This window comes from Euprymna scolopes, chromosome 31, assembly GCF_053919585.1.
Source record: "Euprymna scolopes isolate OS-2025 chromosome 31, ASM5391958v1, whole genome shotgun sequence".
In the NCBI taxonomy this organism is placed as follows: Eukaryota; Metazoa; Mollusca; class Cephalopoda; order Sepiida; family Sepiolidae; genus Euprymna; species Euprymna scolopes.
Window position 1 is genome coordinate 6,647,920 of NC_136512.1, and position 23,505 is coordinate 6,671,424.

Sequence of the window (23,505 nt, forward strand, 5' to 3'; positions counted from 1 at the left end):
AACAAAGGAATTGTTTTACTGACGTTCATCCCTAACAAGGCATATCTCCACTTGAATGTAAGGGGCTACTAAAAATATTAAGATGTTGGTTTACATTACATTTACACTTCTGCATATCAGTATAGCTAGGGAAGCAGGTAGCAAATTCCAAAGTCCAGCTGTTCGAGAGAAGAAACTATTAGAGTAGTAAGCTTCCTGGCATTTAGGGATCTCAACAGTGAAGGGGTAAGATTTTGTTGCTAAGCGGACTTGTTGGGGATATTTATGCTTATTTTTAAGACTTGAAAAGACTAACGTTAAAAATAGGAAGAAAACAGTCAGCAGGAAGGGACTTCCATAAGTTTGCAGTTCTTGGAAAGAAACTACTGGAATATGCAGCTGTATTACAATGATGTATCAAAAATGCGAATTGACGAAAACCACTAGACCAATAATTCAAACGAGCTGGAACAAAGGAAGCAGGGAATAGAGCAGAAATTTTTAAGAATAACAATATTATTATTATTATTATAATACTATTATTGTAATAATATTATAATAATAATTCTGATAATATAATAATAATAATAATATTATATAACTCATCTCTACAAGAAGTCTGCAATTCTAGCAAAGAAACTACTGGAATAGGAACTTAAGTTTATCATAGCTTGTAGATGACATAAAAAAAAAATTGTAGTTTATGTAAAAGTAATATACACGAACAAATTAGTTTAATGCAAATATGTGATAAAAATCGAATTTAAAATAAAATTATGAATTTTACATTAAAAAATCATGTTCCATTTGTGTTTCGTTGTGAGTTTGTCTCTGCTCTCCCATTATTTTCATGGCACGTGCTCAAATAAGCTCCAATCTATGGCTCCCCCCTTGCTGGACTTTCAAAAAAAGAAAAAAAAAAAGAAAAAGAAAAAAAAACTACTCTGCTAGCTACATACACAATTTTCCCCACTATCTGTGGCTAAATCTAAACAGATTCCATGAACAAAGTTTCTTTCCTAGAACTACCAGTATGTTGAACAATTTTCTATTGGCCTGCTAACTGGATGATTACAATATGAAAGCCTTCAAGTCCAATATAAACAAGTTCTTGTTGATCCGTCCTCTTAAATAATCAAAATTCTACACAATTTACACCATTAATGATTACTAAACTACCACCTTACATTCATTAACCCTTATCCTTGAGTGGCCTTCGAGCCTTGATAAGTGGTGACTTGTAAAAAAAAAAAAGAAATAGGAACAATGGTAGGGAAAAGGTTAAGTATGATTGGGGAATGCAAACAAATCTCCTGAACACACCTTTTCCAACACGCATTGGCAACAAAAAGTAAACATACAAATTGTTAACAAAAATAAAATCGTTTGAATCACATGAGAAATGACTAACGAGTTACTCCACATGGGAGTTTGTAAGCTTCTTTCTTAGAACTGCACGCCTGTGGAACTCTGTTCTGTCTGCTTGCTTCCCACCTGACTACAACCTGGATGTCTTCAAGTCCAACGTACACAAATTCCTGATGAACCACCCCCTTAAGTAGACATTTTTATTAAACCCCCACACTAACGTACTGTACATGCAATAACCCTTATCCCTGAGTGGCTTCCGGTCCGGGCCTTGATAAGTGGTGATCACCTTGTAAAAATGAGATCAGCCGCAACCCAGTAAGTCTGTTCAGTTTGGTGTATAGTCAGCAAAAAAAGTCCAAAAATACAAGAGTAATCTTTGGAATAATGATCTCATGAAAAGGGAACAAGATCATTCATGAAATTTGGAATCTTCTTCACCACCTATTTCCTTCCCACATTCAACATTGATCACAAAACTTCATTCTCCTAAAGGGAGATAACTCTCGTCTCTACAATGAGATGATGCAATGAAAATATTTGATCTCATGATATGAAAATAAAAATAAATAAATAGCACTCACCCGTTGCCTTGAAAGATTTCAAAGCCATAAATATCGAGAAGGCCGAGCAAAGAACACCTTTCTTTTGACTGGAAAAAAAAAAAAAGTAAAAATAAATAATAAAAAAAAAATCAAACATATTGTATTAATTTTTAACAGAAATTTTGTTTGATTTTTTTTTCAATTAATTTAAAACAAAAAAATAAAAAATAAAAAAATTGGTTCATTCTCATTTTCGTTCTTCCTTAACTAGCCTAAATTTTATCCAAACAAGAAGTATGATTTGTTGCTAAGAAACATTTGAATGGAAGATACGAGTTAAAGATCCGTTCTTGGCAATCAGTCCATCAAAAACTGATCCATTTCAGTTGTACTTTATCTGTTGGGCTAAGCTTTGAGTGATCTCCCTTTGTGCTGTTACTTTATTACTAACTGCCCAAGATTCTCTGATCAGAGAATGCCAATGAGGCTACTTAAACTATGTTAGGAGACCGGATTACCCCTCCTTTCACTTGATTCTTCCCATCAAGCGGCCTTGTACCATATCTTCCTTCTAAGTGTCCAGTTTAAACTTGCTCATAAAAATGCCAACTGAAGTAATGCAGTGATAATTTGTGAGATATGGGGTGGAACGATAAAATTGTCGCCATAGAAAAGACATGATTCCATTTCTGTTTGATGAAAACTGGTTTTCTTTTTCTGTTGTAGACCATCTACTAGTTGGCCAGTTGTGTATAAATCCCAAGAGCGAAAGGAGCCTCTATCATGTCTGGAAGTGACAATGTTCAACGAATGAGATCAGAGATACACCACTGTACAACTCCTGCTCTACTACAGATCCAATTTATGGCAACAGGACCATTTCTAGCACCCTCAAAAGGCATCACTGGATTGCCACAAATAACAGGGACATGCCTAGAGTGATGAAAACAAAGTTTCTGGCCATTGTTATGATTTTTTGTGTGGGAGCTTGGCATTCACTTGCATGCAACATAGCATTAGAAATATATATATACTAGCAGAAATACCCGTCGTTGACTGGGTTTAAAAACAGCCTACAGAAAACGGACTGTGATTGATGAAAGTATGATAGGTTATGAAAAGGAGGGGGTTGTAAAGAGATAGGTTTTGATACTCAAAAATTTTACCCGAAGCAAAATATGATGAAAGTAAAGATAATTTTCGAAAATATATTTTTTCATATCAACTTTGTTTCCATTCGTAGCCAAGAGTGACCAACAAAATGATGTTTCCTTACAAAGAGAAAATGTTATATATATAATATAAATATACAAGAAATAAATGTTACCATAGTCAATACTTTTATGGTAGAAAAGTTCATTGGTTTGTATTTTTAAGTAGTTTGTAAAAAAAATGTTTTTTTTGTTTAATTCACGAACCGGTTTAAAAAAAAAATCCAAATGGCAGCGACTTTGAAATGGAGAGCCCCATTTTCAATATTAAGGAGGGGCAACTGAGCATTCTGTGTTAACAATTTAAAAGAGTTCCGTCAATGTAAGGAATATTTATAAACATACTTTAATGTTTTCCGTTATTTTGTGCTTGAGCAATATTCGATTACGGCATGTGTAATTTATATAAAAATTAATTTAAGTAGTTATCGCCTCAAATTTCGTTTTAATTTCAGTTTGCTGAAATTATTTCAAATAAAGAGCATTAAAAATAAAACATGAACTGAACTTTTATTGACTATGGTAACATTTATTTCTTGCATATTTATTTTTTCGGGTAGTCGTTTGTTGGCTATTCTGCTAAACACTTACTAACTAATATCAACAAAATATTGATAAACAAAGAAACAAAAACAGTTTTGAAAAATAATGAAGCTTTACTTACTTTAGTAAAATAATCCGAAACAGCAAAATTATTTTAGTTTTTTAAAGCAAAGAATCGATATAAATATGAATAAGAAGAAAATGGCGCCCTTTTCAAGCGGAACAGCTTCGTTTCAGTTTTACAGTATTGAACGGTATAGTATTGTGCCGTCGGATTCAGAGATGTACTATTGTAATGTAAAGAGCACGCAGAAAGGGTTGTAATCAACTGAATTCCTTCTAGTACACTGACAAAAAAAAAGCTTAAACAGATATATAAATAAAAATAAAAAGGTTATGTAAATGTTTTTAAAAAGACACGTGATCACGTGAGCAGGATTTTTTCCTTCTTTTGACACAATAACAAGTAACGTTCTTATTTTTTATTATTTACCTATTTTCGAAAGAGTGCCACGTGCAAGTAGAGAAGGAAAAAAAACAGTTATGCGAAATTTGTGTCGAGAATTGTCTAAAGTTCGACTTTTTTTTTGGCTTTCACTTTAATAAGAACGTGAATTTATGAGGTGAATTTATTTGACACAATATGATTCAATTCAAAAAAATAAATAAAAGCTAACGTGAATTAAGATTAAAGTTAAGGTGTTATTGTGGACCCTTACCCCTTTTAAAAAACCTTGTTAAACTTTGTGACATATTTACATTCTATGGAGGTCAGGCGCGAATGAACACCCAATAATTTTATTATACCATATTTCTTCAAACCGAAACAAAGTATACTTACGCAAATAGATATGAAAAGTCTTTGTTAAAGTTTGTGCCATATTTCCATGGAGTACAGGCACAAATGCAGACCCCACAATTTTATTATACCACTTATATTTAAGTTGAAACATACTTATCAAAGTATTCTTATGTACATCTATATCAAAAACCCTTGTAAACGTTTTTTTTTTTTTCATTTTTTATTACCATACTTTGGGAGCCAGGCACGAACGCAGACCCCCTCAATTTTTATGAACCACCGTTCTGCTAGATTAAACATACCCATTCCTGATCCTCGATGCATCTTCTATCATTATATGTAATCAGTTTTTTAAAATAGTCAACCATATAGGAGCCTATTCATAACCAGACACACACACAGACGTTCAGCTTTGTATTTATATATATATATATATATATATATATATATATATATATATATATATATAGTGAGATGTGTGTGTGACCCAGGACGATTCTCAACCTACATACTCAATGAATTTTTGATCTACAGACTTGAAATTTGGTATATAGGATATTAGACATATGGGAAAAAATTTTATTACATTTTTATTTGGAAAAAAGGGCTGCTAAGGGGTAAAAATTGAAAAACTGATATTTGAGGGTCATTGGATTTTTATGTTTGTCAACTGTTTCATGACTGCGCATGCAAGAAGCGTTCAGATGACAGCTTTCTTATGTTAAGAATAAGTAGGTATAAAGACACTTTAAATCATGGCAAGCTGGCCTAATGGTTATCATACTTGATTCACTGTCTAAGTTTTTGTTTCGATCTCAGCTTTCGATCTTTTTTTTTTACTTGCAAGAAAAAACAGTACTTATGCATATGTCTCAGTTTTATTTGTTTTTTTTATTTCATTTTTTTTTAAGGAATTTAACATTAAATTTAATTCCAGGCAATGCCAGGTACAACTTTTTTCTGTGTTTTTATAATGGAACATATTAGCCTTATATAATGATCTTACCGGAGTTGCAAGAGACGAGTTAATTTTCTTAACAATCCAGGTGAACAGTCGGTCATAGATGCCTTTGGCGAGGGCATCGCGTACATAAATGGCTTGTTCGGCATTTAAAGGGGTTTTCATCTATAAAATAAAAAAAAAATTATAGGAAAATTATAAAATCAAGACTTTTTTTTTCAATTATTAAATAAGGGGATACTATGAGGAGGAAAATAAAAACGAGGTTTACAGTAATAAATTCACGTAATTATTCTGAAATAAAGCACCAGGAAATTATTAGGGACATTATTCCAAAAGCTTTCGGGGCATTATTAAAGACATTATTTTCAAGGCATTGGGATATTAAAGATATCAATTTTAAGACATCAGGATATTATTCCTAAAGCATTATTTGTTCATGGATTCGGGACATTAGCGCCATCATTTTTAAAGCTTCGAAGCCATCTTTCTTGTTTGAAACAAAACTTTAAAAGAAAAAGAAAAAAAAAGAAAAAAAAAGAAAAAAAAAAACTTTAAAAGAAAAAACGAAAAAAATTCTTCTGACCTTTTCTTGTCTCACATCGATCGTTCGATTTTCCAAAGCCGTGATCAGTTGATCTTTTGGACAACCTAAAAGCTGAAAAGAAATTTGAAAAATTAGTTATTAGCTGGGGGGGGGGGAATAAACAAGAGGCAATCTAATGTTAAAAGCAAGAAAATAAGTCAGCCATAACGTGCATCTGATAACGCCAAAGTCTTACTTCTCCATGTTGTATGTAGTATTCTCAAAGTTTTGGCACAGAAATGTTGATAAATCAAAAGTTATTTATCCGATTCAGCTAAAATGGTGTGTGTTGGTTAAACATATCAAAGCGCATCATATCCATGCATCAAATTTGAAAAAAGAAAAAAAAAAAAATTAAAATTCCATCAGAATATAAGCTGCAGGTCTTCATTGGCTACAATATGGGTCATGTAGTGAATCCCTGCAATAAACAGTATCAAAGCTGTCATTAAAAGCCTAACTTAATCTTTCATCTAGATATCCCAAAATTAAATCTGTTCTAAATTAAATTGTGATCAATATTTGACCATGTCTAGTGATAATTTGTCAAGCAATGTGGAAACTAGACTGTGCACAAACAAACTCTGCTAAAAACAATCTTCTTAGTGAGTCAAAAAAAATTTTTTTTTTTTTTTTTAAATAAGAAGTCTTATCTATACTCCAATATTTTTTTTACATGTATTGTTATTTATATTAAAACCATTTTTTTCCTATTTATGTAAAAAGAAAATACAATTTTTTTTTTTATATATGGGTCGTGAAATTGCATTCACTGCAAAAGATCTAGCTAATTTACATATTCTTTTAAACATTCATTTTAATTAATTCCCTATTAGTTTTTTCGGTTTTCTTATGGGATGATCATCTTTAGTTAACTATTACGTGTAATTATATTCATGCAAATATTCTACATGATTTATACTTGTGTAATATGTGTAAAAAGGTTATAGTAAACACAAATCTCTTTTTATATATATTTATGTATGTGTATATATATTTGCTTAAAAAATTTTGCCTACTAAACTCCTGTCAATTTTTGGTTTACAAACATGAAACTTCATATATAGGGTATTCAAACCCATGCGAAACTTTATATTTAGACATTAGCCTGGGAAAATCAGTGCAAAAGTGTGAAAATTAAAGAAATGTAATTTGCCAGGTGAAGGTTGAATGATGACATTACGAATATATATTCGTTTGTTTTAATTTTTAGACTTGCAAACATTTCCCCAGCCATCTTTGAGACACATCTGATGGATGTTCTCTGCTCATCAAAACAAGTAGGGGTTGGGGGGCAGGGGCTCCCCAAGGGAGGCTCCATCTATTTCAACAGAAACAAGTGTTTGTCTGAGCTCCAATCTATGGAGCCCCCTCCCTCCCGGCCTTACTTTCATGAAAAACACTTGTCTAGTTGAAACCCAATAATTTCCCCACTCTTTATGTCTAAACCTAAACTTGGAGTCCATAAACAAAGCTTCTTTCCTAGAACTGCACGCCTGTGGGACATTGTTTTTTGTTTCTGCTTTCCAATTGACTACGGTTTCTTCAAGTCCAACATAAACAAATTCTTGATGAACTATCCCCTTAAGTAATCCAATTTACCACATTTCCACTACTAACGATTGCTACAACATTTTCCCATTGATTACTGTACACTCATTAATCCTTATCCTCGACTGGCCTCTGGGTCTTCATAAGTGGCGACTCCTTTGTGAAAAAAAAAAGTGAAGATCCAAGCATTGGTAATGAAAAGATAAACTTGAAGTTAACGAAGCATTTTCTTTTTAAATAAATAAAAAAAAATAAATTAAAAAAAAAAAAAAATAAATAAAAAAAATAAATAAAAAATAAATAAATAAAATAAAAAAATAAAAATAAATAAATAAATAAATAAAAAAAAATAATAAAATAAAAAAAAAAAAAAATAAATAAATAAAAAAAAATAAATAAATAGTGCTAACGCAATTACTTACATCAGCCACGTAGGTTTCGTGTCCGTTGTGTGAGAGGTTGGCCACACCTTGGTCTTCGACATGAGTTATGTTTCCTAAGTGAAGAACAGCCGCGACGATCGAAAACAGAGACTGAAAAAGAAAAAAAGATAATTAAATGCGTACAAAAAACCCCCCAAAAAACAAATGATTATTGGTAAATTGTAACCCAATCACATTTGTGATCGTGCCATGAGACGTGTACTTTATGTAAAGCAGTTGGATGTTTGCAATATCAGATGTAGCGTTGGAGGAGGAACCCCCAAACGTTGTCCATTGTCACCTTAGTCCCCAGCGATTTTCTTCTTACCCGACCTAATATCACCTCCAATTTCTCAGATCAAGACCTCTGAGCCACCAACTGAACATAGTCTCCAATTGTCACAAACCCGACGGACCATCTGCAAACAGTTCCCAACTGTCACAAAACACACTGACACTCCTAAAATTGCCTGTAAAGTAACTCTAAACATAGTGACCTATTTTTCTCGTCCGTTTGTCCCAAATCACTGTCACATCTTGATTAACAATCCCATTTTAGCTTTCTTTTGTGTTACTTTGTGAACAACTTTCTATAGTTCTGTTGTTAAACTCATTTCCTTTTTTTTTTTGTCATATTTCTTTTTCTCCCTCACTTTCTAACACTTGGGATTTGTTTCCCCAATGTTTTACCTATTTTTTTATGAAAATTGCACCAAACAAACACAACAAACAGACAAACACAACAACAAACAAACACAACAACAAACAAACACAACAACAAACAAACACAACAAACAAACACAACAAACAAACAAACAAACAAACAAACAAGTTCCGTCTTACATGTTGGCATGTGATGATTGATTTTCTGGCCAGGTCCTTATTTATCTCTTTTTTTCCTAAGTTCATTTTTCTTACTTCCTCCGATGTTTTCCTTGGTCTTCCTTTGTGAACTCGACTCGCAACCTTGATTGTTTTACAACTACAGGCACTCTCACCCATTCTTTCAATGTGATCAAACTATCTAAGTCTCCTGTTCTGCACACATTTCCCTATACAGTTCAAATTCAAACTAAGATCATCAGATGTAAGCCTGACTTTAAAACTCGCATACATTCATCGTATCATTCTAATTTGATTTCTCTCCATGCAACACATGTCCTCAACCTTTACTGTCTGATTATCATAATGTTGATAAGCATTTTCAAAAAGTCTTGAAATTCTAATCATTTATTTTTTAATTTTTGAGATGAGGATTGATAATTTGCATTCTTTGAATTATTCGGACTACTGTTCTGTGAGAAATTACATGACTTGAATTGTGTCACTTCATTGGTTGATTGTTTAAACATATTGTTTGGATTACAGCCTTTCTGTAGAGTTGAATATAATAATCAAAGAAACAAGTGTCTATGTGTGTGTGCCTTGCGTGGCTATATGATTTACCTTCAGGTGGGATCTGATAGAGAGAGAGATTAAAGATGGCGGCCGTGGCTTTATAAGGTGTGGACTCGTGGAATTGCATGAGATCCCACCGCCCACTGCACACATATGCAAATGAAATGCAGTTAGTATTTTTAATAAAATGCTTGTTGGCAGAGGTGAGGTGGAGGGGCGCATGCTGAAAGTTGAAAGAGAAAGTTGTGAGGAGGAAATACAGTGACGAATTCTATCCGTGAACTTCTGTGTTTTTATTTTGTTTTTTTTTTCTCCCAAAATACCAGCTCATTTAACTGCACTTTCTCATTGGTTGATTTGAATTTTTAACCTGTAAATGCTGTCATGTTTAAATGGAAAACTTTAGTCCAAGCAAATCTTGTTAAGGTGGGGTGCGGGCGAACTGTGTCCAGGCAAGCAGGAAAATAAACAATGGAAATTCCAGCCAATCACAGAACAGTCGATCCCAGGAAAAGGTGATCTAAGCTACATCTAGGCAAATGAAAATAAACAATGGAATCCGGGACTTGTAGCAACCTGGATCCATGACGTCAATCGGTCATGGGTCAGACCGAAAACCAGCAAAAGTGCAATAACAAGCTGGTGAGGAAATAGGTTAACAGGTCGAAGAGGTATCAATAAAAAGAGGAGAGAAACAAAGCAACAGACAGTCAAAGAGACGGGCAGATGCGAGACACAAATTGACACGGTTTGCGATCACTCCTACCACGAACCCTCCCCCACCGCCATCATTGTGTTGAAGTGTGTAAATTAAATATATCGTAAAAAAAAACTAAGTCTTTTTTATAAACAAAGTGTCTTGTATTCATTGATAAATGAAATAACTGTCCATTTTAATCGCTAGACATATGTAACAATCTTTCATGTATGACAAACTCATTTTTAATATTCTTATTCATGATACATTTTTAAGACAATTTAACTTAGGTATTCTTTTCCTGACATTATATCGTCTTTCTAATCAGCTAAAAATGTTGATTTTGGTTTTACGTCTTCACTGGAAATTATCTGCCTTTTTCTATTGGAATATTGTTTAAATGGACTTAAAGCCATGGACTAAAAATAATCTTCTCAGAAGATTTTTTTTCCCTACCACTTCTCATGAAGTCTTAACTACCAGGCTCGGCTGAGCAGTAAAATGACAATTTTTCAATCGAGAAGATGAGACGATCTGCCTTAATCAACCAGGTAAGTGCTCTTTTTGAAGTTGTGCCTATTTTTCACTCTGCCAGAGTTCTAAACTATGCGAGAAAAAAATTCTCACATCTCATCTTGAGTGTTGTTTTCACAACGTTTCAGTGGATGTAACCTCTGACCTTCTTTAAGTGTATTTTGTTGAACTTTGGAATTTGTATGAAATTCTGAATAGAGCATGCTACCCCCATGAGTTAAATAAATTTAATCCATGGGGGGGGGTAGCATGTTCTTATTCCATCAGCAAAACTGGGTAAAATTTGTATTGCCTGCACTGAGAACTGAATCTTCAACCTCCAAAAGAGTGTCACTTAAAACTGTAATTTATACTTTCATACTAGAATTGTCGGCAAGGATCTACAGCATAATTGGTAAAGTATTAAGTAAAATTCAGTTATAAGTGATACTCTTCTGGTGGTTGAAGGTTCAATTCTCAGTGTGGGTGATGTAAAGGGTACAATTGCAAATTACTTAAGACTTCTATCCAGTCATGGCTGATGGAACAAGAACATGCTACCCTCATGGATTAAATAAAGAGTTCTGCTTGAAATTCTGTGCAAATTCCAGAACTTGACGGAAAAATTCCAGAATTTGACAAACTATGTCTGAAGAAGGTTGAAGGTTACATCTGCCAAAATGTTGTGTAAATAACACTCAAATGAAAACACTAGTCCAAGTTATACAAATTATCTATTTTATGACTAAAAGTGATTTAGCAGAGACCCTAAAATACGTGTAACCCTAACGTCTCCTTGTGTCATGTGTTAAAGCTGTGCACACACACACACACACACACACATAACAGCCAGTAACCAAAATGTACTGAGCGACTTGGGGTGAAACTGTCAAAACTGATGTCGCCGGTGGTGAAAAGTTGAGTACTTGACCCTCACACCTGTCAGAGAATAGGCCACATACATCCCAGAGGCAAAAGAGGACAGAAGCAGACAGCCTGCAGGAGAAAGCAACATTAAACAGGCTCACTGTTCAATCTACTCCCCCTCCTGCCCACCATCTCTGTTTCTAGCTTGGCACACGGATATGAGACAAATAATAAAGAAAATAACATCTTTGTATTTTTATAAAAAAACAAATTTTGCATTACGAGTTGTTTCTGGCAAACGGAAAGTCAACCAGCGTGCATGCGACTACACCACGCTTGCATTCTTGCAAAACACTTACCTCTTGTTCAGCACTGGAGAAATCACATATCTTCAAAGCTTGGCAAATTTCTTCATAGTTTCCTTTATCGTTGATCGACGGGACACTGATGCTTTTCCCCTGAAACAAAATCAAAGAGAATCAAGCTTAATCTTTTAAAACAGTGAAAATGGTATGAGCAAAACTGATCTCCCTGAAGTAAATGATAAAGATTCGACTGTACTGTAAATAAACACCTCAAACTAAAAAACGAAATGCATTGAGGCAGATTCAAATTGTCAACTTAACGGTTATAAACAATACATTATTTGTAGCTCCATATACGAGGAACGTTCAATAAGTAATACTCCTGACTTACTTCTCATAGCAGATTTAGCAATAGCAAGTAGGGCGTGTTGTTAAGAGACATTTTGTGATTCGATTTAGTTTCTTTGCTTATATACTTTATCCTAATAGGACTATTTTTTTATGAACTAAATTTATATTATTATGGTTGCTAGTTTTGCTGTCATGTAATGAGCAAATCCAAGCTCCCCAGTGAAATGACAAAGAGTCGCACATGCTGTGTATAAAAGCCTTGCGCTAAAAAGTGAGATGCATTAAGGCTGATTTGAACTGTCGACCTTAGGGTTACAAATGATTTGCCATTTGTAGCTCGATATACAAGGGGCATATATATATATATATATATATACACACACACACACACACACACACAGAATATGAATAAAATAAGAAAATGACAATATAAAATATATATTCATTTATTCAATAAGGATGATACATGAATTACTGTTGTAGGATAAGTAAAACTATTTATACCATGGCATTTCGAAGCCTAATGCTTCTTATCAGAAGAGGAAAGAAGATGCTAGGTAACATAATAGGGATGTGATATCTAACGATAACTACATTAGGAGCAAAATAATTGTGCAGTAAAAGGAGAATGGTAAAATATTGAAACTGGGGAGAGGATGGAAGACCTAAAGTGATCTCTGTGATAGAGGAGGAATGTAGCTTTTATTATAAAATGAAGGTAGGTGTATACCACCTATACCATGGTGGGTTCAATATATGTGTGCCTATGTGCATCTATACTATCAGGAAGAATATAGGAGAAGTGATTGAAAGTGAATGTGTATTTAATCATATATAGTTATGGATTATAATTATGGGTGACCATTTGGGACTTTCAGATGCTGTATGGGCTCTCCGCTTATCTCGGCATTGTTTCCAGTCGTCCTGGTATTCTCCTTGCCACTGGACTTAAGTGCCGATTCAGGAGAGGTGTGGTTGAGGATTGTGCAACCCTTGCCTCACAATTACATGCGCTACTGCCCCTAAGGGGTATCCTTTGTCTTTCAAGACTGAAAGGAAGCATGGGGGGGGGGTAATTATGGGAGTGTTTTATTTAAATAGGGGACATGCTAGGTCCATATGTTAGAAAGGGTATCGGAATTACAACTTAGTTTTTAAATGAAGTATAAATTATAAAACAATAGAAAAAAGGAATACAAAAATTTTTAAAAAAATTAAAAAAAAAAAATTTTTTTTAAATTAAAAAAAAAAAAATTAAAAAAAAAATTTTTTTAAATTAAAAAAAGAATTTTAAAAAAATTTAAAAAAATTAAAAAAAAAGGATTAAAAAAAGGTGAACAAAAGATAAAATATATATATTAGAACCCCGGGATACATTTTTTTCAGGTTACTATGTGAAATAGGATGTTTTTCTGGCCTCTGGTTATGGTATTTGCTCTGCCTTATGGTGTTATTTATAATGTTATTACATGTGTATTATATACTGTACTGTATTTAGTCACTAATAATGTAATTTGATACTTATGTTATTTGATTATATACATGTGTATTATATACTGTACTGTATTTTGTTATTAATTTTTAATATGCACTGTATAAAATTTTGCTTAGGCTCCGTCATACGGTGATTTCACCTCATGATCCCAACCCCGGAACAGATTAATGGCATATCCCGGGGTTCTACTGTATATTAGTTAAGGAAACAATTTTTTTTTTTAAATCTTTTTTATTTTTGGAAAACCCCAAGTTGGTTCTATGACATGACTTCAGAAATTAAAGCTGCATCATCTGGAAAACGCGTTCCCTCCAAAACTGACTTCATGGCTAGGAAGAGATGAAAGTCAGAAGGTGCAAGTTTAGGAGTAGGAGGGAGGAGAGAAAAGGATTTCATACCCATACACCTGTGTATTGAAATGTTGTCTTGCAGGGAAGGATACTCTTGCTGCTCTTGTCGTGACTCTTGATTTGATAAGTTTCTCTTTATTTTTTTAACGAGTGAAGCAGAATTGTCATCACTACTAAATACTTCTGAACAGACATTTCCTTTTCTTTAACGTTGATACATGTTGTTAAGAAGCGTTTATGATTCGATTTCATTTCTTTGCTCATATACTTTATCCTACTAGGACTATTTTTCGGACATTAATGCTAAACCAGCAGTGACAACGGGATTACATGTACAGGATATGGAATCAAGCAAAGATCAGCAATCCTTTATTGATTAAAAGTTGCTGATCTTTATTTAAGAAGAAAGGTCTAGGGGTAGCAGATCGTTACCAGGAATCAAAAAAGGTCCGTTAATGTAATAAACAAAAAAAAAAAAAAGAAAGCAAGCTGCAATTATTTTTTTAATGTAACAATCTGCGACACATCCTCTCTTCTTTCAACCACATTTTTCATTTTTAAAAAAGGATATATTTTTAATAAAAAGTTTTGTTTAAAAAAAAAAAAAAAAAAAAAAAAAAAAAATCACAATTCCTTGCAACTATCACATTTTCTTTTTTTTTTTTGTAAAGTTCAGTGCAAGATTAAATTAACCTTTTAAATTCTCGTATGAAAGAAAAAAAATGGACGAATCTTTGTAAAATGGAATTATCCGTTCCTCAGACCAAGTTCTAGGAAAACGCTGAAATAGGCATCGATAAATTTGCTATATATATATATATATATATATATATATATATATGTAACCAAGTTATGGGGTTGATATGCCGTTATAGAGAAAGAGCCAAAAGAACGAAAAAATAGGACGATCAAATGACTCTGTGGTTAGAACAGACAAAGGAAAAAGTATGTCAAGAGATACTTATTGTTGTAACGGTCAGAGTTTGGAGTGAGCTGGCTGTTTATTTTGAAACACAGAATTCGAGATGAAATGACAGGCGGTTGTTTATTTTAGAAAACAAGGTTTGAAAGCTGATGACAGGCAAGTTTTCTTGTTGTAAAGAAATACAAACTCGTGATGTTTAAAGGGCATTGATGGATATATATATATTCCTCGAACACAGAGAAAAGAACAGAAGGAGAAGAGAGGAGGGAGAAGAGAAAGGGGAGAAGAGAAGGAGAAGAGAGAATTCGATTTTGGCGAATTCAGATGGTGTTAAAGTCGGGCAGAGAGGGCTTTTGACTTAAAACACGTATCTCCAATGGCCGAAAAACTTATCTGAACTCGAGTCACAAGCTACCGTTTTAAAATAGCTACAGCCAACTTCCTTCAAACTCTGAAATATTATTAGACCATTATTATTGTGAATAATTAATTGTTTATTCGTGTGTGGAATCGTTTTTATTTCCTTTTTCACCACACTAAAATCCACGGCTCTCTTATCGGCGATGTTCGCCGGTAAGCGGGTACACAACGTCAGGTCCGGAGTATAAATTTAGACGACCAACTGATAATTCTGTCACTACCAATACCAGCAACATTAAAATGGCTAAGAATTATCACCGGCAGTGGTCACTGGAAGGACGAAAATAGTGAGCTGCAAACCGTCAGAGTCGGGTCGTTTTCAGGCTGCCGTAATTGGAGTGGAAGAGTTCTGAGGTCGACGATCGTCTCAACCGACCGGCTGAAGGGGGTGACATATATATATATATATATATATATATATATGTATATACTAGCTCAGTTTAAGAATACTAAAAAGAATAAATGACAATGGAAGCATTGGCAACGATAATACATTTTTTAAGTTTAAAACAGAATTTTATTGGATATCGTTCTTCTAAAATGTCCTCACATCCAGATTGTATTTTTGAAATCAACTAGCTGTAACAATCAGGTTTTAGTAGGGTGTATTCTAATTCCTGCTGTAGCTGTTCATTTGAACCTGAAATCATAAAAATTGATCAGTCATCTCATAAGATGTATAGCAATAACATACTGAATTTCCAAGACTACGACATTTTAAATGTTTGCACAGAAAAGAAAAAAAATCTGGAAACTTATTGAAACCACCTCATATAAAGTATATAATTATTCAGAAATGTGTTACTTAAAAAAAAATTTAAAAAATTAGCGAGTATCAAGAAGGAAGCACCATTAGAGGAAAGAACAAAGAAAAATATGCGATTTGCAGACGACAACAGAAAAAAAAGGCAACACATTTACCAGATTCTACTTTTTTTTCTTTCACAGAATCAAAGTGACCTGAATAGCAGGAACATTAGCATCGTCTTGTGTGAACTCCCATCTTTATAAATTGGTTCTTGAACCTGTTTATTGAGTCTACCTTCACTGCCATCCCTTCCCCTCCGGTAATGTATCCTACGGCTTTATCATACAAGAAAGTCAGGAATGTGGAGTAAAAAGCTTCAGCCTATGGTCCCTAGGGTGATTATAAATAATGAGGAATAAAAAAATTTCTTTGTATCTATTTTTATTTTTTTCATTACAAAATTTGAATGTCTTAAAATGTTGCTTTACTCCCCAATTTGTTTTTTTTTTACAAAATAAATTGGGCAAAAAAGATTGTGAAACAGATTAGAATAGGCCATACAGTGTGTTTGTGTGTGTGTGTGTGTGTGTGTTATATACATAACAAATAAATGACAAAAGCCTTCATTCCAAATTCCAAGATGTTGTCCATCTTATTTTTTTTTTTTTTTTTTTTCTACACTCACGTTCACCCCTTAACAAGACATATCGCCACTGGGACGTAAGGGGGTTCTATTTGGGAAAAATTAACAAAGTGTTGGTTTACATTACGTTTAAACTTCTGCATGTCAGTACAGTCCGGGAAGCAGGTAGCAGGAAGGGAATTCCAAAGTTTAGCTGTTCAAAGGAAGAAACTATTAGAGTAGAAAGCTTTCTGGCATTTAGGGACGTCAACTGTGAAGGGGGGGGTTGTTGCTAAGCAGGTTTGTCGGGGATGTGTACGTTGAGGGGGCGCTAGTGTAACGAGTTCAGAGTACATTCCACTAACATATTTGTAGAAAAAAATTATCTTTTAAGTTTGAGATGCACAATTCTCGACAGTGCCTGTTTTGTTATTAGCAACATCATTTAATTATTATATCAATCATGAATCTATTTTGCCCTCAACTTCTCAGAAGAAATAGCGTCTATTAATTCATTAAAAATAAAATGCATTTGGGCATAACAAAATTTGAAAATTGGGAGAGACGTTTCAACTACTTTTCATTTTTTTCGTTTATTACGTCATGTTTGAATTTTCAAGTAAAATCATCAAAAATTTAAATTCCTGTATCAATGAATTTTATTCATTTTAATATACAATAAAAAAATATTTAATACTAGCATTTTAGCCCGGCGTTGCCCGGGTGTTTGAAGGTGTATGTTGAGCAAAAAAAAAAAAAAAAGCGGTCAATTTTTTTTAACTTTGACTCCTCATTATGACCCCTTAACATTTATTGTTTTAGACTCAAATCAAATTATTAAGTTAAATCCATGTCCAATGAACCTATATCTAAAATTTCAAGTGTTTAGACCCAAAATTGTTGAAGGAGTTTGGTAGAGTTCTCAAAGGTCAAATCGTTGAACTTTGACCCCTTACCAGCTAAATTTCTGGCTGATAACCGATTACAAAGATTTTCCCAAATCTCAATGCTCCGTATATTAAATTTCGAGTCTGTAGACTGAAAATTGCCAGAGTTATTGCGTAGGAAAATATATACAGACAGACAGACAGACACACTTTCACTTTTATAGATATATAGATTTTATTAATTTATTATTTATAAGGAGTCTATATATATATATATATATATATATATATATAGATATATACTTAAATATTGATATATATATATATATATATATATATAGATACTTAAATATTGATATATATATATATATATATAGATACTTAAATATTGATATATATATATATATATATATACTTAAATATTGATATATATATATATATATATATATATATAGATACTTAAATATTGATATATATATATATATATATATATACTTAAATATTGATATATATATATATATATATACTTAAATATTGATATATATATATATATATATATATATATATATATATATACTTAAATATTGATATATATATATATATATTTATATATATATATATATTTATATATATATATATATATTTATATATATATATATATATTTATATATATATATATATATTTATATATATATATATATATTTATATATATATATATATATTTATATATATATATATATATATATATTTATATATATATATATATTTATATATATATATATATTTATATATATATATATATATTTATATATATATATATATATTTATATATATATATATATTTATATATATATATATATATATAGATATATACTTAAATATTGATATATATATATATATATATATCAATATATATATATATATATATATATATTTACTTAAATATTGATAAGTGTAAAATCTTTAACATATGCCTATATATTTATTTAATTTTTGGTTTTTGTCATTTATTTTTTATTAGCGAGAAGTACCCAGCATGGCCCGGGTGGAGGAGATTGGCACAAGAACGAAGTAATGTTAAGAATAGCTTCTACGTGGTCAAAATAAAAAAAAGATAGAGAAAGAGGTGGGTAATTCGTTTTCCACGCTAACCATTAGGCCAAAGAGGATCATGAATTAAATGAGTTGCTAATAAAGAATCATAGGATTTGTGGCGACACCTATGATTCTTAACTTAATTATCAGCTTTTAAAACTGGCCGGGGGCCAGATAAGCTTGTTGCTTTCTGTCAGTATTTATTTGTTTTCCCATGAAAACAAAATGTGACACAATTTGCTTACAAATGAAATTTTCTCAGTATAGAAAGGTTTCCCCCTCCATTGACTGAGAACTAATTTCATTTTGGTGCAGTGATACCGCATCTCGACCACCAGGATAATGAATTCAATGAGTTGATATTAACTCTTGCCCAGGTGGAGGATATTGGCACAAGGACGAAATAAAAAAAATTAAAAAAAGATTAAGGGAGAGGTGGGAGTGAACTCGAAAACATACGGTATTTAATCTTCCTTGCTAATCATTAGGCGAAAGAGGATAGTGAATTTAATGAGTTGGTAATTAACTGAAGAATCATAGGAGTCGCCACGCATGTGCAGAAATGAATGTTGCTTTTAAACCTGGCTGGGGGCCAGATAAGCTTCCCGCTTTCTGTCATTTGTGTCTGAATAGTTTTGCTTTGTTATACGAAAAAAGACAAACACTTGAGATGACGGTGGAATGTTTTAACTCGATAAAAAAATTTAAAAAAAAAAAAAATTAAAAAGAAATGGTGTCTGCTTGCAAATCTTAGATATTATGATCTTGGAAGTATAGGAAAAATTCTTGTGGAATTTAACCGACAGCGGAACCCCAATTTGAAAAGCCTTTCGCGAACATACACAAACACTCTCACCCATTTTGCTTTTTATATACAAGACTAGCAGGACTACCCGGCGTTGCTCGGGACCGTATAAACAATGAAAAAACAAAAGCAGATATTGAACATATGTTTTATTCTTAGTGGAGAGGAATCTTTCATCTCAAGTTTTAGCGTTAATGACAGGTTTTTTGGGGGCCTCCCTCGAAGATAACTGATCAGTTGACCAATTTCTAGTGGTCCGTTTGACGTGAAATTTCGATATTTGTCATCCGGGTGATGGAACTTCGATATGATACCAAATTTGTCAAGTTTGGTTCCGTCTTTCAAAAGTTTTAGCGTTACAAACAAACATACATACATACACACAGACGTTTGGCTTTTATATATATAGAAGATATTCTCTGTAATTACATTGAGCTTTATAAATTAAATGATTGGTATGAATAAAAAGTTAAATATGATTGCAAAAAAACACACATTAAACATACATACATATATATATATATATATATATAAGAACAATTTCAGTAAATTAAATTTTACAATCTATTTTTTTGACAAGAAGTACAAAGAAAATTTTAAAAAATTTCCTTATTCCATGGAGTTTCAATGAATGGCTCATATCCTCAGAGGAAACATATTTAGCAAAATAGAATAAGGAAAATTTTTTCGATTTTATAAACAGTTTTTCATGGTAATCAACTAATGATCCTGGCAATAATAAGACTAGCACAAATTATTGGAAGCAAACAAATGCATTGATGGCAAAAATTAATAGACTTGTAAGCAAAAGGGGTTTTCTAACAAAGGATTTGCAACCAAGTTGATTTTTTTTATAAGTTTAGAGGTTGAAAAACTAGCCAGACTATGTTATTTGTGGAAGAGATGAGTGTAAGAATAGTAAAGAGTAAAAAAAAAAACTTACCGCTTCCACAGAAACAAACATATCTTGCATGCAAATATTCTGTAAAGAAAAACATGGCTGCTTTCGAAACAAGAATTTACATTAAAAAAAAAAAAAGTGATTGGCACGATTCCCGTATGCAATTTTATTTCCTTCTCACAAGTACTTTATCCACAACATCATGGGTCCTTATATAGCATAGTGGATAAAGTACTGGGTAAGATTCAGTTGTACAGTTATACTTTTTTGGAGGTTGAAGGTTCAATTCTCAGGGTGGGCGACACTCAAAAATACAACTGTTAATTACTTAGGATTTCTACCCATTCATGGCTGATGGAACAAGACCAAACTACCTACTTATGGATTAAATAAAGGGTTCTGTTTGAAATTTTGTGCAGATTCACGAGTTTGACCAGACACACCTGAAGAAGGTTATACCGACTGAAACGTAAAAAATAATGCTTAAAATGAGAGTGATAGTCAAAATAATTTTTGAAAAAAAAAAAAAAAAATCTTCAAGTTGTTAATATTTTCAAATATTTATTCAAGGTGTTTAGTTTGATTGTTTTGTAGAAAAGAACTTTCGCTTTTGTCCTGGACTTTGCACAACATGATTGAGTTTTTCAAAGGGAACAAGCATCCATGTTTGGTGTACTTTCGGTCAGGAAGCCAATATCCTCGAACAGCCTGATCTGGTAGCGTCAACTGCCCTAATAGATATTACCAATCTGGGCCAAATTGGATCCAGGAGCAATAATAACTAAGGGGCAACTTCACATTCCCACAGTCCCTACATGGGGCCTCACCACTTGATATCTTTTAAGATCATGCTTAAAACAAGGACAAATATAAAATCAGATACGATTATCCAATTGCAAAAACAGTTAAAATTAACATAAATTTCCCAACATGGGGTCCACGCCTCCTCCTCTATGCATGTGCATATATTTAGAGAAAGGATGGTGCAAAAATACTGTTAGAAATCCACCCAATAGATGTTACTGTGGCATACATTGGGTGGGTTTCTAACAGTATTTTGTATAATTTTTTTAGTTTTAAGTTATTTTAAAAACTTTGAATTTTAGGAGCCAAGTTTCAGCTATTCTTCTTGTTATCATATGACGCTCAACACTTTTCTTTTTTTTTTTTTGAAGTGAATAAACGTTTTAAAATGAGCAAAACCAGAGCGGAGGCCCATTCGAAATATAAAAAATAATAATAAAAATATTAAATACAAAAAGTAACATCGTTTTTCATGCTTCAAAAAACCCTCATAACATTTAAAGCAAAATATATATATATATATTAAACTATTACGAATGGAGAATGATAATCCGTGTATAAATATACGGGGAGGAAAAAAAAAAAAAAAAAAAAGGAAGAAATGGAATGGAGAAACATCTAAACTATCTATCTACAATTTGCCAAACAGGTCCAGGGTGTTCACAAACCGTTTCTTCCTGCAGAGAGAGGGTTTAAGGCGTGCAATAGAGATGGACTCGAGAGTTTTCAAATGACTGCTTGATCGGCCTTGAAATAAAACTGAAAAAAAAAAATAAATCGTCCTTATAAGCCTGCCCACATTTTGGGTTATCCAATAAATGATTTCCAATCATGGAATCCAAATTATTGTGGGTGGGATTGAGGATAATTTTGTTTTTATTTTGAAAACCTGAAGGAACATGTTGTCCAATTCTTGTTTCAAAATGAACACTGATTCGCCCGACATAGACAGCATCACACTGACATTGGAATTTGTATTTAATATTACTAAGTTTAGTACTAGGCAAACCGTCCTTTTTGAAAGAAGAAAATGTGCAAAATTGTTAATCATGATGCACTGATTCGGCCTATGACGACTTGCGTCAGTTCAGAAATAATCTGGGGACTGTTTTGATAAACATCAAAGATATAACACCATAGATAAAAATCATAGGGGTTAAGGTCCGGCGAGTCTGAAGCTCATTCGGGATTACATTTACTGATGGGACGATCACTAAAGTGTCCCCCCACATATCAAGTTCAATACGAGACAGATTATTGTTAAAAAAAAAAAAACAAAAAAAAAAAATTAAATTGCTAGAATTTTTATAGAAATGCATCAAGAAAGAAGCATATTCATTTCATTTATTGAGAAGTTGTTTAACTGACACGGACGATTATTTCAATAAGACTTTTTTTTGTTAGACCTGAATTATGATGTAAATGATTAAAACTATTTATTGTTAATTTTAGATGGCGGCATACTGAATACAAGCAATGAACAGTTGCAATCTGGAGGTAACCGACATATACCCAGATATTGAACTAATATGTACAAGGCGTGTTTGAATTAATTCCCACTTTATGCTGCTGTATTCATTTATTTATGACGGAACAAATTAGTTCAACCAGATCATAAAGCATTAGAAAAAAAAAAAAATTGAATTGTATTTTTCTTCCTTCTAGTAATAAAACATTTTTGCATCTTTAATGTGTTCTAAAAACAATTTATGACGGAACGAATTAGTTCAACCAGGTCATAAAAGGTTAAAGTATTTAATCTCGACAGATATTCATCATTTCAAAAGGAATATTATTTTTATCAAGAGTAAATTATACATACAGCACTGTGGAATTTCCACGGAATCCCTCTTGTAGAATAATAAAATTGAAAAAAAAGAATTACCTGCCGCAGATAATGGTATTGGTTTGGATCAGCATTCAAATTGACTTTCTCGAGCAGATTGTTGTCGCCGCTGCACAAAAGTTGGTAAAAAACGTGGAAAGTCCGTTCTCCTTCGGCGTGTTGCACAACACGCGATTTTTCCAAAAGATAATTCAAGATATGACCTCCAACTGGGGCTCCCTATTTCAAGAAAAAGAATAAACCATGAACATTTAAGATAATACAAAATAAATATCAGATAAAAATCATAGCCTCTGTTCGGTTTCAAGAGACAATGGATAGCTCCTGTAAGGGTGGCTGCATGTGTCACTTTAAAATAGGCATTATACAATCTCTATCCATAATGTTGCCGAGTTGGCACCGTTTGATTCCAGTGGCAAGGTGAAATCCAGGACGACTGGAAACAATGCAGATAAGCGGAGAGCTAATATAGTCTCTGGTATTTCCAAACGGTCACCCATCTAGTAC

At 32.6% G+C, this 23,505-nt stretch overlaps 1 protein-coding gene across 10 annotated transcripts in view; it reads right to left on the reverse strand.

Annotated features, from left to right (window-relative positions):
• The window catches only part of LOC145255612 (unconventional myosin-Ic-like), a 333,792-nt gene that overhangs the window by 82,899 nt on the left and 227,388 nt on the right, over positions 1–23,505 (reverse strand). For 6 of the 10 annotated variants that reach the window (XM_080114110.1, XM_080114114.1, XM_080114116.1 and 3 more), the window contains 6 exons: positions 23,038–23,217; positions 11,803–11,901; positions 7,969–8,079; positions 5,996–6,067; positions 5,455–5,574; positions 1,932–1,999 (listed from right to left, as the gene is read on the reverse strand). In XM_080114110.1, coding sequence (XP_079970236.1) covers positions 1,932–1,999; positions 5,455–5,574; positions 5,996–6,067; positions 7,969–8,079; positions 11,803–11,901; positions 23,038–23,217 — 650 coding nt within the window. Of the gene's footprint in view, positions 1–1,931; positions 2,000–5,454; positions 5,575–5,995; positions 6,068–7,968; positions 8,080–11,802; positions 11,902–20,390; positions 20,430–23,037; positions 23,218–23,505 lie in introns of all 10 variants that reach the window. The other 4 variants (XM_080114109.1, XM_080114106.1, XM_080114108.1 and 1 more) reach the window with 1 other exon arrangement.